Here is a 19,168-nt window from a genome sequence, read left to right on the forward strand (position 1 = left end):
GAGGTTGATTCCCTTTCGTGAAGATTGGGCTTTGCTTCTAATTTTCTTTTTGTTGTTCTGAACTTAGTTTGCAGTTTGGCTCTGTATCAGAATCACTTGAGAATGCTGCAGCACCGGCCCACAGCTGATTAGGTTTTAGAAGTTAAAGTAGTAGGGTAGGGTAGATAGCCGATTGCCCAGAGCCCCCCAGGTGGTCAGCTGTGAAACCAGGCTTGAGTGAGTTCTATGTGCGAGTCCTCTAGGGCAGTAGTTCTTGCATGTGTAGTGTGTGTATCTTAGAGAAGTTAGAATTAAATAATGCTTCTGAAGCAGTGGTTTTCAACTAGAAACATCCCCTGTCCAGCCCCATTTGTGACTTTTGGCAGCTCCCAGAGATATTCTCGGTTGGGATGCAACTGGTATCTAGTGGGTAGAGGCTATAGGGATGCTGCTAAACATTGGGCAACACACAGGACGGCTCCAAAAAGGATTAGCCCAAAGCGTCATTAATCCTAGGCTTGAGAAACTCGTCTGAGATGTCTAGCAAAGTGCTTGTCACAGTGAACGTTGGTCGTTACTAAGAAAGTTGTGTTCCTTGGCCTTTCCTGATCCAGGGACCCCACTCACTTTCTATGACACTGGGCGTAAACGCTGTTTCCCACGGAGGGTGGCAGCCAGGTCTTTTAAGATCTTTGAATTTTGGAGTTAGTGTTTTATAAAAGTCTAAAGATTATAGCCTAAAAGTTTATAAGGAAAGACAGGCCTCAAAGGGCTGAAAGGAGTTCCTGCTTCAACCAGTCCATCTATCCTCAGAGTTGTAAATGGATGGGAAGAATACATCACTTGAGATGGTGAATTACAGAAGAGCTTTTCCTCTTGTGCCTGCTTTTCGCTGCTTGGTGGGTTCAGTTCTTACCTGCCTAGAAGGCTTGCCCCGGCCTTTCCATAATCCTTAGAGCATTGCCAGATCCGGATTGGGTAGGTCTTGGTGAGATGGTTATCCAGCTGTACCTTTTCCAAACTTCTTGCTATAATGGACTCTTCCCCAGTGATATGCATGTCTGGGTGCCATTTGTTGGATGCACCCTAAACTACATAGGACTACTCGGATGCTTATTGGTTGTTGGGGAGCAGAAGTAGTGTGGTAACCAGTGTTAGAGTAACTTCCAGAAAAACTGTTTTAATCCTAGGAACATCTGAATATTGATCAATTCTGTAGTGTTAGAAGCACAGCTTTTTTTTTTTTTTGAGAAATTCAGAAAAATTCAAAAAATACCATTAAAATTTTAAATAAGTTAGGTATAATTAAAATCCTATTTACCTCTTCCTAGTCACTTTTATGAACTTGGCATGTAAAAACGGTGGGATTTTAAGAACATACATGGTTCACATGACACATTTTGCATTTTAAAAATATAATAGTTTTGAAATTGTAATGTTAATATTTATAGATCTAATTCATTCTAGTCTGTTGTAATTAATCGCATAGTATGACTTTCACATTTCATTTTTACATTGTCATACATGGACATTTAGATTATTTTCTTCTTTTTGATCTTATGAGCAGAGCTCTGAACAATTTAACACTTTCCACCCTCAGCACAATTTAGATAATTTTAATAGGTTATATACTCATAGATTGAATTGCCTGATTCACATGGATATTTTGAGGTTTATTGTATGATGTCAAGGTGCTTTCCAGAGCTTCTACTGATTACTTTTTCGATGAGGGTATGTGAATACTATTTTTCTCTACTTTCTCACTATCATTTAATATTACTAGACTTTTAAAGTTTCTGCAAAACAGATGAGTGTAAAATAATCTGTTGGAATATACACTTCCCAAATTATCAGTGAGGTTTAATTACCTTTTCATAAGTTTATCGGCCGATTCAGTTTCTTTTCTGTCCATTTCCTTTGCCCGGTTTTCTATTGTATTTTTCTTTGATGTGTAATTCTTCACATGTTGTATGTATAAATATTTTGGCTTTTAACCTTGTTTATAATGTGGCTTAGTCATCAGAATCATAGGACTTGAGCTAGAGGTGGAATAGGTCTTAAATTTATCTATACCTTTCCATCTTAAGACAAACAAGTGATTGGAAGGACTCGTTCTGCATCAACCTTGGATGGCTTAATAAGCATGACAGGGTGGGACAGCAGTACCACCTAAGAGGTTAAATAGTGCAGATTCCATAGTCCAGACTGCGGGGGTGGGGATGATGACAGCATTATGCACACTCTTGGGCTAAGCCTCTTTTGTAAAGTGGGAATGGTTTGTCATCTTTGTTTTAAGGATTAAAAAACTGTTGCATATGCCTGATACATGAGTGCTCCATAAATATTAGCTGTTCCATCATTGATAGAGCCGAGTCTGGAAGTAAGTTTTATGGGTTTCCAGTGTAGATTGCTTTGCGTTTTTACTGGATTTTGCTTTCACCATCACCACCACCACCACCGACAAAAAAAACATGTTCTGCCAAGCAGTTCAGCCATTTTGTAAGTTTAGGAAAATAAACTATCCAAGTGCTGAAATGGCAGCTCTTGGGCAGAGATCCCACAGGCTTGCTCTTTTAAGGAAGTGATGCTGTGCTGCCCTCTTGTGGCCATTTAGGAAGTAACGATTAAGAAGTTAAAAATGGAACACAATAGCTATTAATGCAGCTTGCTTTCAAAGTCCAATTGTAAGAAATACGTTATCACTTAATTTTGCCAGCTTCAGAAAGGATTTTGAAGAGATACCGAATCCTTTTTATCCACAAGTGAAAACAAACGTTAAACTTTTTTCATAAGCATTTTTTTTTCTGTTAGAATCTAAAAGCCCAATACTGACTTGAATCCCTTTCATTTATTTTTGCATCGTTTTTCCCTTGTATTGATTGTTCAAAGATTATAAAACGTGTCCAACTTAGTTTTGAGATACTTATTTCAGATTTTATTTTCAGATACTTATTTTTTGTGAGAATTCTATATTGATGGTGGATAATCCTGAAATTATAATTTTTAATTGTATTAAAACTATTAATGCCGTTGGAAGTCAGGTAATTTTCATTGTTTAGGTGAAAGTTTAGTCAAAGGATTCCTCATCCACTAATTCAATTTGATCCGTTTTTTGTCAGTCTTGTAGACTTTCCACATCTACTCCAAGTCAGCATCACAAACTACAAATTTAGCATTCATAGTGTTTAGTATTATAACTAGGCATTAATAGCAAATCTACATAATATTTCAAGAAACATCTCGTCCTATGAGGGAAAAATTAGACTGTCATTGCCATAAATGTGGAAGTATTTAGTTTTTTGTTTTTGTTTTTAATTTTCCATTTCAACATTTAGGAACTTGTCCTTCTAGAAATATCATATTGAGTTTTCTTTTTATTAACGCTTTTTAGAAAACATTTTTTCCCACTGAATATTATTTAAAGTCTATTAAATCTGACTTGCTAATTAAAAAAAAATAAGGAAACACTTGTTTAAATCTTCAGCTCATGTGTAGTATTGGGAGTATATGCATCCCTTACCTTGATTTTATTAGGAGTCATTTTAGACATTAAAAAGATTAATACATACTGAACAACTATGAACTCATCACTTAGCGTCAGTCATAAAACCTCACTAATACCATTCTCTGACCCTATCTGCCTCCCTCATCCCCCTATAGGTAAATACAATTGTGAATTTGCTGTTTATCTTTTCTTGGGTTTTTCATAGTTACTATTTTTTTTTTTCTTTTTGAAATTAATTACACAAGTAGTTCATGGAATCTACTAGTATATTTCAGTAACCTATCCAACAGGGTGTAAACCACTGTTAACGGTTTGGTGATTAAAATGCATTTATGTGCATAGGTGCTAATAGAGAAACATAGCTCTGTTTTTTACCTAAAAGGTTTGTATGCATTGTGACATGTCTAGAGGTCACACTTTCTTACACAAACAAATATAGAGCTGCACAAGAAGATACATACAAAGATTTATAGTTTTATTGGTTACAGTGAACAATTTGGAAATCTCAGAAATCATAGAACTATGAAGTGCACCAAGGGCATTTGTAGTTTATTGACTGAGAGGACAATTTAAAAATAATCTAAATGTCTCATTACTAAGAGGACAAGTTAAATAAAATATTGTATATTCATACTCTGAAGCAGTTGAAGGGAATGAGATATTCATACGTACGTACATAACCTAACGTGGGTAATGACATTGGATGTTTCTGTTACATCTACAAATAATTGCTGTTTTTCACACAAAACACTGAAAGGATTTCTAGTTGACCAGACCGTCCTAGTTCTGTTCAGACTAATGTTGCTTTTTCTGACTTTGTGATTCAAGTTGGTAGTTGAAGATTTTCCATTTTCTTGTTGGAATGTTTTATATTTCATGACAATACATGGACCATACTGTCGTCCTACGGCAATTAAAATTGGTGGTGATTGCCACAGTGTTAATTGCAGCCTTAATCTCTTATCTAGAGTTAAGCCTTACGGTAGCAGTTAAAAACCTAAAGCGTTCGTTTCAAAAGGATTTTGAGAAGATCACATACTCTAGCAAAGTCAGTCAGCCCCCTGCCCATTTCCTTTTCTAGCGTACTAGGCACAGGAAGCGTGAACGGCTGCTTAGCTCTCAAGTTTGTTGGGGAGGTCGACAGTTGACAAGTTACTTGTATTGGATGGGACAAATGGGAGGCCAAGTTGCATGAATGTTAACAGCGGAGACTTTGGAGTCAGCCACCTAAGCCAGCATGTTTTAAAGAGTGAGGCAAGAGCCTTGGGAGCCTGCGGGTTGGAGCTCGAGTTGAAATGGGGCTGCCTGTTCTCAGTTCCCAGGGATGGTAAGTAACCGCCATGGCCGAGGTGCTGCGACAGTATAGTGGAAATACCTAATAGGCACCGAGTTTGGGATTGAAGAGCACAAAGGATTGCTTCGTAGAGAAGGTAATGCCTGATGCATAAGCAGAGATGGGAGGTGAGCGGTACTGGGGCTTACTGTGCCCCACACGTGGGTTAGTATGGCTTCAGCAGGGTAAGGGGAGGAGTGGTTAAGTGATAAGTCCTGAGAAATAGGCAGAGGCCGGGTTTCATCGGGCATCTGAGATTGGATGTTGTTGCTGACCAGGTGTCGGGTGTCCAGGAGGAGATGGGCGGCATTAGCTCCCTAATCTTTCAGGCAGTCAGCCGTTTTGGCAGTGCAAGTGAAGCTTCCAGGTCATCCCTTACGGCCCTATCAAGCAGGCTGCTCCTTCTAAATCCCTGACAAGGAATTTCTGGAGCTGCCTCTGTCCCTTTCTGTGCGTGAGCAGCGGTGGAAGTGAAACTTAGTAAATCCCAACTAGAGCCGTGAATTGTGTGGTGCTGGCTCACCAGTGGGGGCTGAGCTGGAAGGAACTTTGTTAGGGGAATCTGAGCGTGGGTGTGAAATTCTGAAATTTGTAATGTTTGGATAAAAAGCTTTGGCATTTAGCTGTCATTTGATGATGCTCTCATGACCCCTCTGGTAATGTCACAGAGGATGGCACAGGCTAGAGATGATCTAGGGTTGAGGCTCAACCCGTGGGTGCCAGAGCCTGCACTTTTAACTGTGCTCTCTAGCCTTCTCTTTTCTCTTGCCTGATGACCACCTTCTGAGTGGTCACAGGTAGAGAATAAGTGACTTCAGATGCCTTTAGTCAGCTTTTACTGTGTCAGTAAGTATAGTGAGGCCTTGACAGTAGCAATTCACCATTACAGGGATGCATGACTAGTTTTGGACATGATGTAACAGGGATAAGATTTATTTTCCGAATCTCTGAGGTTTTGTTACCCGCCCCCCATGGTAAAATACAGTTTGCACTTTATATCCAGACTTGGGGTGCAGTCCCCGCTTTCCCCCTACCCTCACACTTCTGGTTTTGTCATTGACCAGGTTACTTAAAACATCTCAGTTTTTTCACCTTTCATGTGGGGATAATAATGCCTAATAGATTTGTTCTGGGGAATAAGCACAGTGATACACATGTGATAGCGTAATGCCTGGTCCCTATTAGATGGTCGAAAATCCTTCCTCAGCCTTTTGTCGTTCTATTTTGTGGCTGCTTCTGTCACCTGCCTTAGGTTACTTCCCTGAGGAGTGTTTGGAATATGAGGAAGGGCCAGGGGTGTGTGGTAGGAAGTAGAGGTCTGTATTGGATTAGGCCTTCACCTTAGAGTCAGAATGGTTCTTTTTGTTTATTTCGTCCAGATAGGTCTACCAGATCTGGGACTCAATACAGGAGATTCCCAGGCAAGATCTCTGGTTTGAGGTTAATGTGTGTATTTATATAGCTGCCCAGACAAATCTGATTTGCACCTGTTGTTGAGAACACTGGATAATTGCAACCAGATTACATTCTTACTTTTTTGGGTAACCTTGCCTTGGTTTTGGTTTCCTCTGTGTTGGTTGGTGTTTTAGGTTTGTGTTTTGTTCTGTTTTTGTTTTTGTCTTGAGGGAGGGAGGCATGATATAAAACAAATAAGATGTAGTGGATTCAGACAGATCAGCTTGGCTTAAAATCCTACCTGTTATTTGGGAGAGTTACTTGTACCTCCAAGCTTCAGGCCTTTTTTTTTTATTTTTTTTTTTTTTTTATCTGAATGGAGGAGAGACTAGTATCTCCCTTCTGAGTTTTTGTGAAAGAGCTAATCTATATAAATTAGCTGGTATATGGCATCGTGTGAGCACTCAGGGTGGTAGCCAGTAGGAATATTGAGATTGATAGTAATATTGCAATATAGGGATATCAAAGTTAATTTGGAAATTTTGATCTTTTATTATCAAAACTACTATCCACTGTCATTTTACTGCTAAGATTTTTAAAGACAGATTTATGTGGCAGTTTTTAAATCTTTTAAAATCTTTTCTTTTAAAAATAAAAAATAAGTCACTCAGCATCTGAAGAAGCTTCGGGTTCAGACTCAGGCAGCCAGTCGGAGAGTGAGCAAGGCAGCGATCCGGGAAGTGGACATGGCAGCGAGTCAAATAGCAGTTCTGAGTCTTCAGAGAGTCCGTCGGAATCTGAGAGTGAATCGGCAGGTTCCAAATCCCAGCCAGTCCTTCCAGAAGCCAAAGAGAAGCCAGCCTCTAAGAAGGAGCGGATAGCCGACGTGAAGAAGGTATCTCCTATGCTGTCCAGTACAAGCAGGCCGCTGGCCGGGGTCAGGTGGCAGATCTCTATTCCCTAGGAAGACTCATTAATGTGTCTTGATAAGGAAAACTACAGTTACCTTTCCAAATATACTCTCTCTGGATATGAATGGAGACTGCTTTTCCTCTTGCTAATTGATATAGTAGATATAGGCTATAAAGAAAATAATTATATGCACCATCAAATTTTAGGGCAAAAGGACAAATTTCTATAGGTTTGGTTTTTAACGTTTTTAAAAAGGTGGTTAATATTTTTTTCATGTAACACTGTATAAAACCAGAGAGAATCATTGACAGATGATTCTGTCAGATTGACAGTGAAACGCAGTTGTAAAGCTTAGTGTTGGATAATCACAGTTTAAGAATAAGGGTAGTTTTTGTGATCAGAAGAACAGAAGAGATACTTCTCACAGAGAAAAAGTTAATCCGTGCCTAGGCATGTAGATATTCTTTGCCTAACGTCTTCCAGCCAAGTATGCAAAACATCAAAAATGAAGTTGTGTGGCATTTTTCTCATTGATGCCCAAACTTTGGGATGCATTCCTTTTGGAAAGAATTACTGACTTTTAATCATAAGAATACAGCTGATCATTTAAAACCCCATTTTGAGAGAATTATGTTTTGATCACTGAAAATGCAAAATAATATTGCTTTTAGAAATTTAATAATGTCTAAAGAAATTAAAAACTTTATGCTAAATCAGTTTTTATTCTAAGATGCAAACCTACATCTGCAAACTCAGGTTTTCATAGTAGTACAGTTTTAAATTACCTGCAAGTTCTGTAGAATAGTTTCAAGAAACATGAAATTAAAAAACAATGCAAAACTGGTTTTGACTCTTGAGGCAAAATTGGGATGAACTATGCTAAATTAGGTTCTTCTGTTCCCAGCATAACCGTTTCTTGTTAAGTGCCCCTTAGGAACTGGTGGGAAGTTGGGCACTGTGATGGTAGAGCTGGGGCTGGGAAAGTGCGAGTTGTCCTTGCCAAGCAGTGCATCACCAATGAAGTGACCTTCAGACATTCGAGTGCTGTGACTCGTTGCCCGCTCACTGTGTTGGGTGGACCTTTCACAAGAGGCAGTTCAAGTGGTGACTTATTTCATTCATTCAGAAAGACCCTGCATGTGAGGAAAACAAAACAAAATCAAAGACCGTGCATGCAGAAGTTCTTGCTTACAGGTCTTGCTCTGAGTGTCTTTAAACTGAGAGATGGACCACCCAGACTTGTGGCAGAGGCCTTGGCTTGGCGATTTTCACAGCCTGATGTCTAGGCCTGGTTTCCTGTGCTCTCTAGATCAGGCGCTTATTCCAGAAGACCACCACACATGTTCGAATGAAGTATAATGGACAAATCAGTCTGGCTTTTAGCTTTTCTTCTGTACGGTGGAGAGTTTCTTGTAGAGATGAAAGGAAACTATAGGATTCACAACTGTTAACTTTAAGACTTGTACATATGTAATTTCATTTAAAAAGGTAAGAAAGGAGGGGAGTCGTTATAATTTCAAGATAGAAGTACAGCGTCAGGCAGAAATATTAAAATATACTTTTAAAGTTAAGGTGATCAGTTCTAAAAAGTTAAAAAAAATTAACACTTGGATGGACAGAACAGCCAGTTAGAAAGATTGGATTGTGACTTGAATGATTGTTATTCTAAAAAAGGAGACTTCTCAGGAAGGCTTCGTTTTCTGTCCTTCGGTAGCTTTTTCATTGAAGAGTTGAATTACATATCAAAAGGACAAATAGGAATGCAAGATGATTTCAGGCTGTCCGAATTACAGTATGTACTGTAATGAAGTTCCAACAGTTGAGCGTGAATGCCTAATATTTAAATGATAAAACTAATTGACATAGTGTCACTTAAATATTTTAGCCACCCCTGTTAATAAAAGCTCTGTACATACCTTTGCTGAAAAAGTTCCATAGCTTTAGCAGAAGTTCAAAAAGGGCGGAGGTGGAGATGGCAGACAGGTTAGAGTAAAGCTCTTTGTCTTCTGTCTCTGCCAGGGTTCAGTGTTCTGCATTTGCTTCCTCTTTGCCCTAGATTCTTACCACTTGGTTATTCCTAACTCCTTTCATTTGGACCTTTTGTCTTCCGATTCTGAGATTATTCTAAGGTCATTATGGATTTTTCACCTTCATAAACTGAAGACACTGGATTACACGATTACAGTGGGTTCTAGTTCTAAAATGCCTATTTCGTGGAACATCTCGCTAGTTTTCTTTGGAGACCTTGTTTTTCTGTAGCTTCCTTTTTTTTTTAAAGGCACTGTTGAGTGTCCTCCCTTGGCTTAGAGACATTGTTTTTTTCTGGGTCGTCTTTCATCAACTTTGTCTTTTCAGGGTCCACTTGCCACACATCATGTATCTCAGCGGCTTCCCCTCTTTCCAAATATTTTCATGACATTAGCTGTCACCTGCATTTTGATGACAAACCCACATTTCTAATCTTAGCTGTCAAGCATCTCTTCTACATATTTAATTCCTGTTAAACATTTTCACTTCCGTGTTCCACAATTTGTTCAAATTAATTTTGCCTATACGTAATTGATTTTATTAAAAGAACACAACACATGATGTACTCAGCAGCAGTTATCCTGGGGAAGGAGAGTGAGATTAGGGGTTAGACTCTAATCATTAGAGATTGTGGAAGGAGGGACCTTGTACATCTTTTCTGCAGATTTGTTGATTTGAATCTTTACTAAGATAATGTTACTGCATTGTGAGAAAAATTTTCTCTCCAACTAATTCCTCCTTTAAATTTTATTTTTTGATCACTAGTGAGGATGGTTCCTAAAAATAAAAAAGCAAAATTTATTACTGCTAGAAAATAAAATCACATGTGCTAGAGAAATAGCAGTGGTTCTTATTCTCAGAACTTCTAGCCAAATGTTAGACATACCTAATTTGCATGTATCTGGCATGTTACATGTGCTGAGAAATTTAAAGAAATATACACATAGCCTGATTCTTATTTAATTAGATGTGGTGGGGCCCTGCTTATTTCTTATTTCTTGGATGGGTCAATATACACGAAGTATTAGATACTTAAAATTCATCAGTAAATACTTTATCTTTAATGGAAACAGTTCTTTTTGCCTTACCATATTATTCAACTGTAAGTTTATATTTTAATCATGGGTAAGCAGTATACTGTATAGTCTAATAGCCATTAGTAATGTAGAGGCATTGTTAAACTTTAATATGTTTTAGGGTAATATGCCTTGTTCTTTTTAAAGATAATACCTTATTATAGTCTCATACACAAAACTAACAAAACAATCCTTTTGATATTTAGTTATGTGAATTCTCTTAACATACATGTTCCAGAAATGAAAATAGTAGATGGAGGTCAAGAAAAAAGATTGATGCGTGGTCTGTTAATTTTACAGATGTGGGAAGAATACCCTGATGTTTATGGGGTTAGGCGGTCAAACCGAAGCAGACAAGAACCGTCACGATTTAATATTAAGGAGGAGGTAAGAAAAAAAGACTGTTAAAGGGGACACATTTACTCCTTATCTTACCTCATCCTTTCTGACTCCGGTGTGTGTTGCCATTAAGAAGACTGAGCTTCAGGCCACGGGAGTTGAGTGACTACTGTGAGCTTATGGCAAATGTTTCAGTAGAGTGTCAGAGTATAACAGAACTGGCCTCATTTTTTTTCTTTTAAACGTTTCTCATAGTGAAATTGATTGTATCAAGAAGTTTTTAAATACCTAATTTCTCAATCTTCTGGATTTTGTTAAATGTGTAATTTGTTTGGTAAACAAATACAACAATGTATAAGTAGTTTCAGATTTATTTCTGAGAAAGGAAAGAGAATTTGTTTGACATAGTAAATTAGATAAAATTTTATTTTATCGAATTTCTTTAAATTTGGTTTCCTGGCTTATTTTTAGTGTACAGTATAAAATGTTTCATGCATACTCTGATCTAATTGAGATTGAATACAGTGGTGATTTTAAAATTAGTATCATTTCCTTGGTTCTGTTGTTTTTGTAGAATCAGACTTTTCTCACCTCTTTGTTTATGTGATACTTTTGTGCATTCTTATCGCTCTATTAGATTTGTAGACTGCATTCTGGAGAGATGCTCTTTTGTCTCTCAGTGAAATGTCCCCTGTCTGCATTTTAGGAGGACTTTCCTATTCTTAACAATACATCATCCTTCTGATAAAAGCTGAATATTAATGGCCATAGGTTAGCGAGTTGAGAGTGGGTTTCAGTAAATGTACTTAAAAAGGCCAATTGACCGTAACATGCACATTGCACATATGGCGTTTTGTTTTGAGTGACCTCTGAGCTGGTTTGCCCTGGCTGGCCTTTTCCATAGTGTCTAGGACCAGGTTACTGAGCAGCGTGTTAGAACCAGCCACATAGTCGTGCACATCTTTTTCTTTTCTCTTTTGTACAAAAACTAACACATTGTGGGGCAGAAGACTAAGAGCGATCGGACTGGTTTGCCATTTTGCTTAATTTTGGGGAGAAAGAGCTGTTCTGGTGCCTTTTTTGGCCTAGCAGTGTTGGCAGAGCACCTTCGGCTCTTGATTGAACACGCTCTTTAACGAGTCTAAAATGAAATAGATCCGTAGCCACTGCCTCTGATGGCACACTAACCGCTGTGGCATTTCCATAGGATATTCTGCATCTGCAGGATCCAGTATGGTGATCACTAGATAAGTGGCTTTTAAAATAAAAATTGAGTGAATGAAAAGTCCCGTTCCTTAGTCACACTAGCCACACTTCAAGGGCCGCTGGCTGCGATATTAGACATTGCAGATACAGACCGTTTCCATCATCCCAGAAAATTTTATGGGACTGTGCTCTTCTAGAAGTCAAGTGGAGGGAAATAGTTCCTGGCGTTAGAGATAAGGCGGTAATGACAGACAGAAGTTAATCTTCAAAGCTGAGGAAGGGTGAGCACCACCGAACATATGCGTAGGTTTCTTCCTGTCTAAAAGCTCATGTGGAATAATGTCATATTGAGTAGATCGTTGAACCAGGGGGTGGTGGTGTCCCTAAGAACTGTGAATTAAAGTCTGCGATCATTTCTCCCCCTTACCCACTGAAGGCAAGTAGCGGGTCTGACAGTGGGAGCCCAAAAAGAAGAGGCCAGAGGCAGCTGAAAAAACAGTAAGTCTTTCACGGGGAAACTGCAGCCTAGTGGCGTGGCGCGTGTCGGTGTCTCTGGGACCGCTGTCACTGTCTGCAGCCTGTCCCGGTCCCAGAGGCTGCTCTGTTTGAGGTTACCTTGGGTCACTGTTCAGCTTGATCTGCAGCATTGGAAGCCCAGGCTGGTCAGTTTTGCACATGTAAGTATTTCACACGTGCTTGGGCGGCTCCTTGGGGGGCAAACCCCAGGTTATTCCATCCAGTTACCCCAAATGAGCTCAGTTATTTTTTTGTGCACAGATACCAAACATATAGGTATTTGGTATTCTATTCTGATGAAGCAAGGAACAGATTTTTCATTTCCGTTTGTCCTTTATGTCAGCATGGCAGAATTATATTGGTTGGACACCTGTCTTAGTGTGAAATTTTACATTGTCATTTCCGTTAATTTAAATATTGCAGTTCATAGACAATTTTAATTCTTGGGCTTAATGTGAACTTTATAACAGATTATATAGTTCTTATTTAAAAATTTTGAAAAGTATTTGATTTTTTTTGTTTGGTTTTTCGGGGAGAGAAATCTTTTTGGAAGGGATGTGGATCCCTCTGACAGTCTGGATTCCATAGCTTGTTTCTTCAGAAAAATGTAAATATTCAAAACTGCACACAAATTCAGGGGATTTCATGATAAACAGTTGTCTGTGGCCCTTAGTACAGCACCAGTTATGTATTCTCTATTACAAAATGTTAGTAATTAATCTTAAATACGTTTTTGGACTAAGGCTAAGTAATTTGAGTTTTTAAAATCCATTTCCTCATGTCCAAAATGGAGTAATGCTAATTCTGCTGACCTAACAGTTATTAGAAAGTATGCTGAGTCAGGTGTTTAATACTGCTTTGCTTAGAGCACATACAATTTTCAATTCGTGTTCTAAATATTTAGTTAGAGTTGGAGAAATAGTAACTGCAGGCAAGCCTGCATTTCTCGGTATCTCAGAGGGTGATGTTTCTGCCCCAATCAGATGGGCTGCTTGGGGGAGAGTGTTCTCAATGGCCGTCTGGGGTCCTTTGGGAAGTCCAGGAATATGCTCTCCCCTCCACTGACTGCCTGCATTCGGCCAGTCTCTCGACTGAGACCAGGTGGGGCTGTGCCTGAAACCCAGGACTTCCCATTCTAACGACCGTACTCTGGTGTGCGGAAGCCCACATGTTTCCAGCCATGTACAGCTTATCAGTCTTCCTCCTCTGACCAGCGTCTTTACTCATTTTCCCTCTGTCAATCCTCAATGCTCTCCAGAGTTGGCAGCTTTCACAGGTCTGCCCAGGGCAGAACCTCCGAGTCCCCGGTGCTAGGGAGTATGTGTTGCCTGTAGTACTGCCTCCCTTCCTGGGGGCTCTTCCTGCCACAGTCAGGGAGGTCCCCTCACCCCTGCAGTCTGGGGCCCTGGGCCAGCCTCACGTCCTGCTATCCTCTGGGCAGCTGGTGAGGGCCTGGCTCCTGGAGAGCTCTCCTGAGTCATTTTAATTAGTAAGATGACTTGGAGGAATACAGCTGCCAAGACGCAGGTGGCAGGGCCCAGTGCCAACGGTGCCCTCTGCGATCTGCACGGGTGTAACAGAATCGGTGTGTGGCACGCGGGCTTCAGGGTTGAGTCTCACTCAGAGGGCGGGGAATTCTGAAACACGCTTTCCTGAAACCCTGCAGGTTGTGTACCACAGATTCTGAAATTTTTTAAAAGCAGCTTTTGGGGAATTAGTTTCGAGCTTGAGAGAAGTCGTGAGAATAGAAGTAGCACAAAGCGAGCCTGGTGCTTTACCCGGCCCTCCCCCGCTCACCATCGGGGCCCCTTCGCTTTGCTGTCACGGGTGTTCTCTTTACGCGTGCGCACACAGTATTTCTCTTGAACCATTGACGACAACGTGCGTACGTTCCTACATCGTGGCCTTTTACCCTTAAACACGTCAGTGCGCATTTCCTACGAATCGCAGTCTCTTCATAAGCACAGTCCAGGTTTAACAAACATTTGGCGTTGGCGGAATACTTCTTACTCACATTCCCGTTGTTGCCACTTGACCCACTAATGTCTGTCACCGCATTTTTCCGCCTCCACCGCAAGCTTCCGTTCGGGTTCAGGTATTGTATTAGTCGTCAGGTTTCTTTAATCTCTAGAGCTTTTTCACAGGCTTTCTTTGCGTGTTCGACACTGACGTTTTTGAAGAATACAGTCTTAGAAGGAGCTCACTCCCCTGAATCATGTTAATTAGCATTTTAAAACCTTAGAACTTACACAGCATGATGTTCCCGTACCACGGAGGAGTAATCTTGTAACTGATCGCTCTTTCCACCTCACCCCTCCTACACAGTGACTTAATATTGCTGATCCTAACTTACTTTTTTTTATCCTGTTGTTGAAAATTGTAAAACAAAATTTAAAATAATCCAGACAATTTCAAATGCACATACATACAAAATCAGACCTGTTAAGCCTCTGGTTGTTCATCTATTCTCAGAATGTATAAGCCTGGCTGTAATTTTTCCTGATTCTTGGGTTTTCAGGTGGCTAGGGGTGAGCATAGCAGAGGAGGGGGTGTGATGCGTTGCCTAACTTGTTCCCACGGGGCTTTAGTTTTCTCCTCTAGGAAGAGGCTTTCGGACCAGTAGATCCGCTCAGTGTTTGTACATTTTGGAAGAGTCTTAAGTCCTCCTGGTTGTCCATGAGTCTATAAGTCTGCAATTGAAGTGGAAAATTCTAGAACTGCCCTGATTGAGAATCTCAATTCCTGGCAGAGTTATGTAAATTACAACTAATACCTGACTGAGGCTCTTTGTCTTCTGATCATCTGTCCCTTAAGTCTTCATCGTTCACGTTCTTCCAAGCTTGTTTCCTGTGAAACCACTTCTCTCCATTGTGACAGTGTGAACACCTCCTCAAGGGTCAGCTGTTCTGGACTTGGTCCAAGAGAGACTGAAGTCTCCCTGTTGCTGGAGATATCTCTTTCCCACTCGTCACTTTCTGTTCCTTGGATTTGTCAGCAAACATTTATTGTACTAGGCTCGCAGAAGGAGCATAAGACACATGCCCAGAGTGTAGTTAGATAGAAGGTCTCTGTTTTAGAGAGACTGAAGGATGCTGGACAGTGCTAAGAGACCTTAGTGTCTCACCCGTTTGCTTCCAAAAGCACCCTGCCTGTCTGACTGATGACTGATATGGCTCATTTTTTAATTATTGTTTTATTTAACAAAGGAGTATCTCTCTTTACCTACCTTTGAGCTAAGTAAGCTCTGGTACAAAGATGAGAAAATGGCCCTGCCCACGAGTCAGCTCCTGTTAGGGAAATTGATCTGGAACAAACAGCACTAGTAGAACCTAAGTAATGTACATAAAAGTGATCCTCTGCCTTTTCATGGAAGGCATGAATTTTTTTCCCCTAAAATCTACACTAATTCAGGTGTAGGGTGGTTTCTTCACCTTTAAGGAAGGTTCTCAGCAATCAGCAGATCAGCCACCTTCTTGCAACAAGCTTCTGCTATTCCTTTGACCTATTCTTCCTTGAAGAATATTGATTGGACTTTGCAATATTGCAACAGTTGTCTTTAGCATAACCTCATTTCCTGTACACAGGCCAAGAGGCACAGTAGTAATTCTTTTGTTTACTAAGAAACCCTAGGTACTTGCCTGTAAATTCCCTGCCGCCAAACATCTCATGCTTGGTAGCTGTTCTGTGTCCCTTCTTTCTTCTCTGCAGGTGAGAAATGAGCCGAGTCCTGTGATATGTTGTTTGGGTTTCAAATAAACTTGAGAAAACTGGGATAGTAGAACTCCCATAGCATATGGCTCTTTCAAGCCTTCTGAGATCTCAAGGAGCAAAGGAACCACCTAACAGTTACTAAAAACTACACCTTTAGCTGAGCAGATAATTTAGTAGGTAGTACATTTATTATTGAAAAATAACTTCAGGGACTGTTTCCTCAAATGTATTCTAAAGATGCTAAAATATCTATTATAGTAGTTCTCAAAGAAGTCTCCAACCAGTATCACCATCATCTGTGAATTTGTTAAAATTTTTAGGCCTCACATTAGACTTACTAAATGAGAAACTATGGCCGTGGCTCAAAAATCTGTTTTAAGCCCTTTAAGTGGTTCCGATACATGCTAATATTTGAGAACCACTGATAGAGTATATATTATGGCTTTAATCTGGTCAATGATAGTAGTTAAATCAAAATAGAATATGAGAGATTTAACAGCATTTTTTTCTAGAACAAATAGTTTAAAAAATAACATTCTTAGTTTCCATTTTCAGTTATTTTTGTTACTAGAGATGAATTAAGAAAAGATATTAATATAGTCCAGGAAAAAATGCAACCAAAATTTAGATGGAGCTAGAATAAATCTCTTGTAGCAGAATATTTAAAATGTACCTGTTCTGCCTTTTGGATAATTAGTTCAAAATTCATGGTAAACAACCTGGAAGAATTCTTGTAGGAAAAATCCATTTTGTTTTGCTTTTGATTACAGAGAAAAATGGAAACGGGAGCCCTCGGAAGATGAGCAGGAACAAGGAACCAGTGCAGAGAGTGAACCAGAGCAGAAGAAAGTGAAAGCCAGAAGACCTGTCCCCAGAAGGTGCAGTGTTTGCTCAGACATCTCTGCTGCCGGTCGAGCTTAATTTGTGTTAGATCAAAATGATGTCATGCTCGAATGAGAGCCTTAATTGACGGGATACAGTGTGTTGTGATCTGGGTTTTGAGCATCTGTGGTTCACTTCTTGCCAGCCTACATCTTTAGCTGATGATTGGATGACGGGGCTGCTGATACTGATTGTGGGTGTTTGCATGGTATGTAGCTCAGCGTGACTCTTACTGTCTCTTGCTCCACAGTGGATTAGTTAGGAGGGAAGAATATATCTTTTAAAAAAAAAGCTCCCTGTGTATTTGACTTCAGTACAGGTTCTTTTGGGGGAACTAATTCTTAAGTTGGTTGAAAGCATCACTATGTTCAGATAATCTGTATGACATGAAGCAGAGAATCCATGCAGGGAAGGAAGGAGTCCGAGGAGGCAGGAAACTGGTAATTTTTGATCAGAGGGATGGTAACATAAGGTACGATGATGGGGAAGGAAGGCCTAAAGCAGAGAGGCTCAGGGAAATTTACCTCTTTGCAGTATTGCTTAGGATGTTGCCTTGGGGCCAGATCCCACTCACCACCAGTTTTGCATGGCCTGCTAGCTTTTATAGATGAACCTCTATAGTTTGACGAGAGGGTACACTAAATTTGAATCCCAGGCAAGTGAAATGTTATCCTTTCAAAAAGAACGCCGTTCTTTTCATTAGTAGATATGTATCACAAAAAATACATTCAGTGGTTATTTTATTTTGAATTTTATCAAAATGCATGAAAATTTATTTTTTGTTATATAAGTAACTATGTAGTAGCCTCAATTTTGCCTTTTGTCTGGGAAAGCCAAAAATATTTTCCTTCTGGCCATTTTCAGCAAACATTTGCCTACCCCTAGCTTAGGACATTGTACCTCTCCCCCGCCCACACCCATGGGGAAACCCATCTCCTGAGTTTCGTCTCCTTTCGTCTGATTTTAAGGTCTCAGGGCTGGAATGCCACTCCAGTTCTGTATTCTAGATTTTACCCATAATTTATTGAATCCTCGATCATCTATCTTTGTAGCATCGGTTATGGTAGGTACAAGAGAAACATATGGTTGTGAGTGAGTGTCCACCTCCCATTTTCCCCTTTTACCTTTCTGACCACTGGTAGAGTGTCTGGGGTTTCCCTGTGAGAGCCCCTGGACTGTGGCTCTCAGGCCTGGCTGTGTGTGGGAGTCCCCAGAGGGGCCGTGTCCTCAGTCCGTTCCGTTGGTTTGTGGCAGGGGACAGTCTCAAGTGTTCTGGGTACATTTTATGCACAGTAAGAAAACGATATGTGTGGTTAATGCTTGTGTTTCTTCCCTTGACACAGATGATGGCATTCCATACACCTTTCCGTACATTTTTCTTTAATTATCTTATAAATCTTTCCATGTCAGTATATGGAAAGCTCCCCTTTTTTTTATGGCTCCATAGTATTGTCTCGAACTAGTTCACAGTTAATGAACATTTAGAGTTTTTCTAATCTTTCATTATTAATCTTTTGTTAGTACAAATAATATTACAGTGAATACCTTGGTATGCCTCAACTGGTATAAGATCAATTCTCTGAAGTATAAAATCGTTACATTTGCAAGTTTGACATATTTCCAGATTTCTCGCCACAGGGATGCCGTCAACAGCATGCCGCATGTGCACTTTTATGTCGGGCGAGCCTGAGGAACAGTTGAGAACCGTTGCCTCAGAACTCACTGACTCTCCTAGTAATGACTGAGGATTATCGGCATTAGAATCACTTTCATGCTGAAAACAGAATTCTAGTGAATTAGAATCTCAGGGAACAGGATCTAGGAATATGCCTTCTGCCATCTTCCTGGTTAAACTAAGTGTGCACGTACTTCTTCTCTGGGAAATACAGTTAACGTAGATTAGAAGTTGACACCAAATGACAGAGGAGAAACTGCCATTTTTTGTGTCTTCTCATTTTAGAACAGTGCCCAAACCTCGTGTTAAAAAGCAGCCTAAAACTCAGCGTGGGAAGAAAAAAAAGCAAGAGTCTTCCGATGATGACGATGAAGATGACGAAGCCCCTAAGAGGCAGACTCGTCGCAGAGCGGCTAAAAACGTTAGGTGGGTGGAGCCCCAGAAGTTTTTCGTTAGCGTGAGGGTGATTTTGTGGTTAGTTAGGACTCTTCTCAGTCCAGGATTATGCATCTGATAGGCAAAAATGATAACCTATGTCCTGAGGTGGTATCTGGAAATCTGGTCCGCGTTCTTGCAGAAAAGAATGGCATTGGCCAAGGGGAGTATGGAAA

General features: G+C 40.1%; 1 protein-coding gene across 10 annotated transcripts in view; it reads left to right on the plus strand.

Annotated features, from left to right (window-relative positions):
* The window catches only part of CHD2 (chromodomain helicase DNA binding protein 2), a 106,543-nt gene that overhangs the window by 27,412 nt on the left and 59,963 nt on the right, over nt 1-19,168 (plus strand). For 6 of the 10 annotated variants that reach the window (XM_025041218.1, XM_015598716.2, XM_025041222.1 and 3 more), the window contains 5 exons: nt 6,876-7,107; nt 10,529-10,615; nt 12,210-12,271; nt 16,771-16,878; nt 18,843-18,983. In XM_025041218.1, the coding sequence (XP_024896986.1) occupies nt 6,876-7,107; nt 10,529-10,615; nt 12,210-12,271; nt 16,771-16,878; nt 18,843-18,983 (630 nt within the window). The remainder of the gene's footprint in view (nt 1-6,875; nt 7,108-10,528; nt 10,616-12,209; nt 12,272-16,770; nt 16,879-18,842; nt 18,984-19,168) is intronic. The other 4 variants (XM_025041219.1, XM_025041220.1, XM_015598720.2 and 1 more) reach the window with 3 other exon arrangements.

This window comes from Pteropus alecto, unplaced genomic scaffold (genome assembly GCF_000325575.1).
Source record: "Pteropus alecto unplaced genomic scaffold, ASM32557v1 scaffold59, whole genome shotgun sequence".
In the NCBI taxonomy this organism is placed as follows: Eukaryota; Metazoa; Chordata; class Mammalia; order Chiroptera; family Pteropodidae; genus Pteropus; species Pteropus alecto.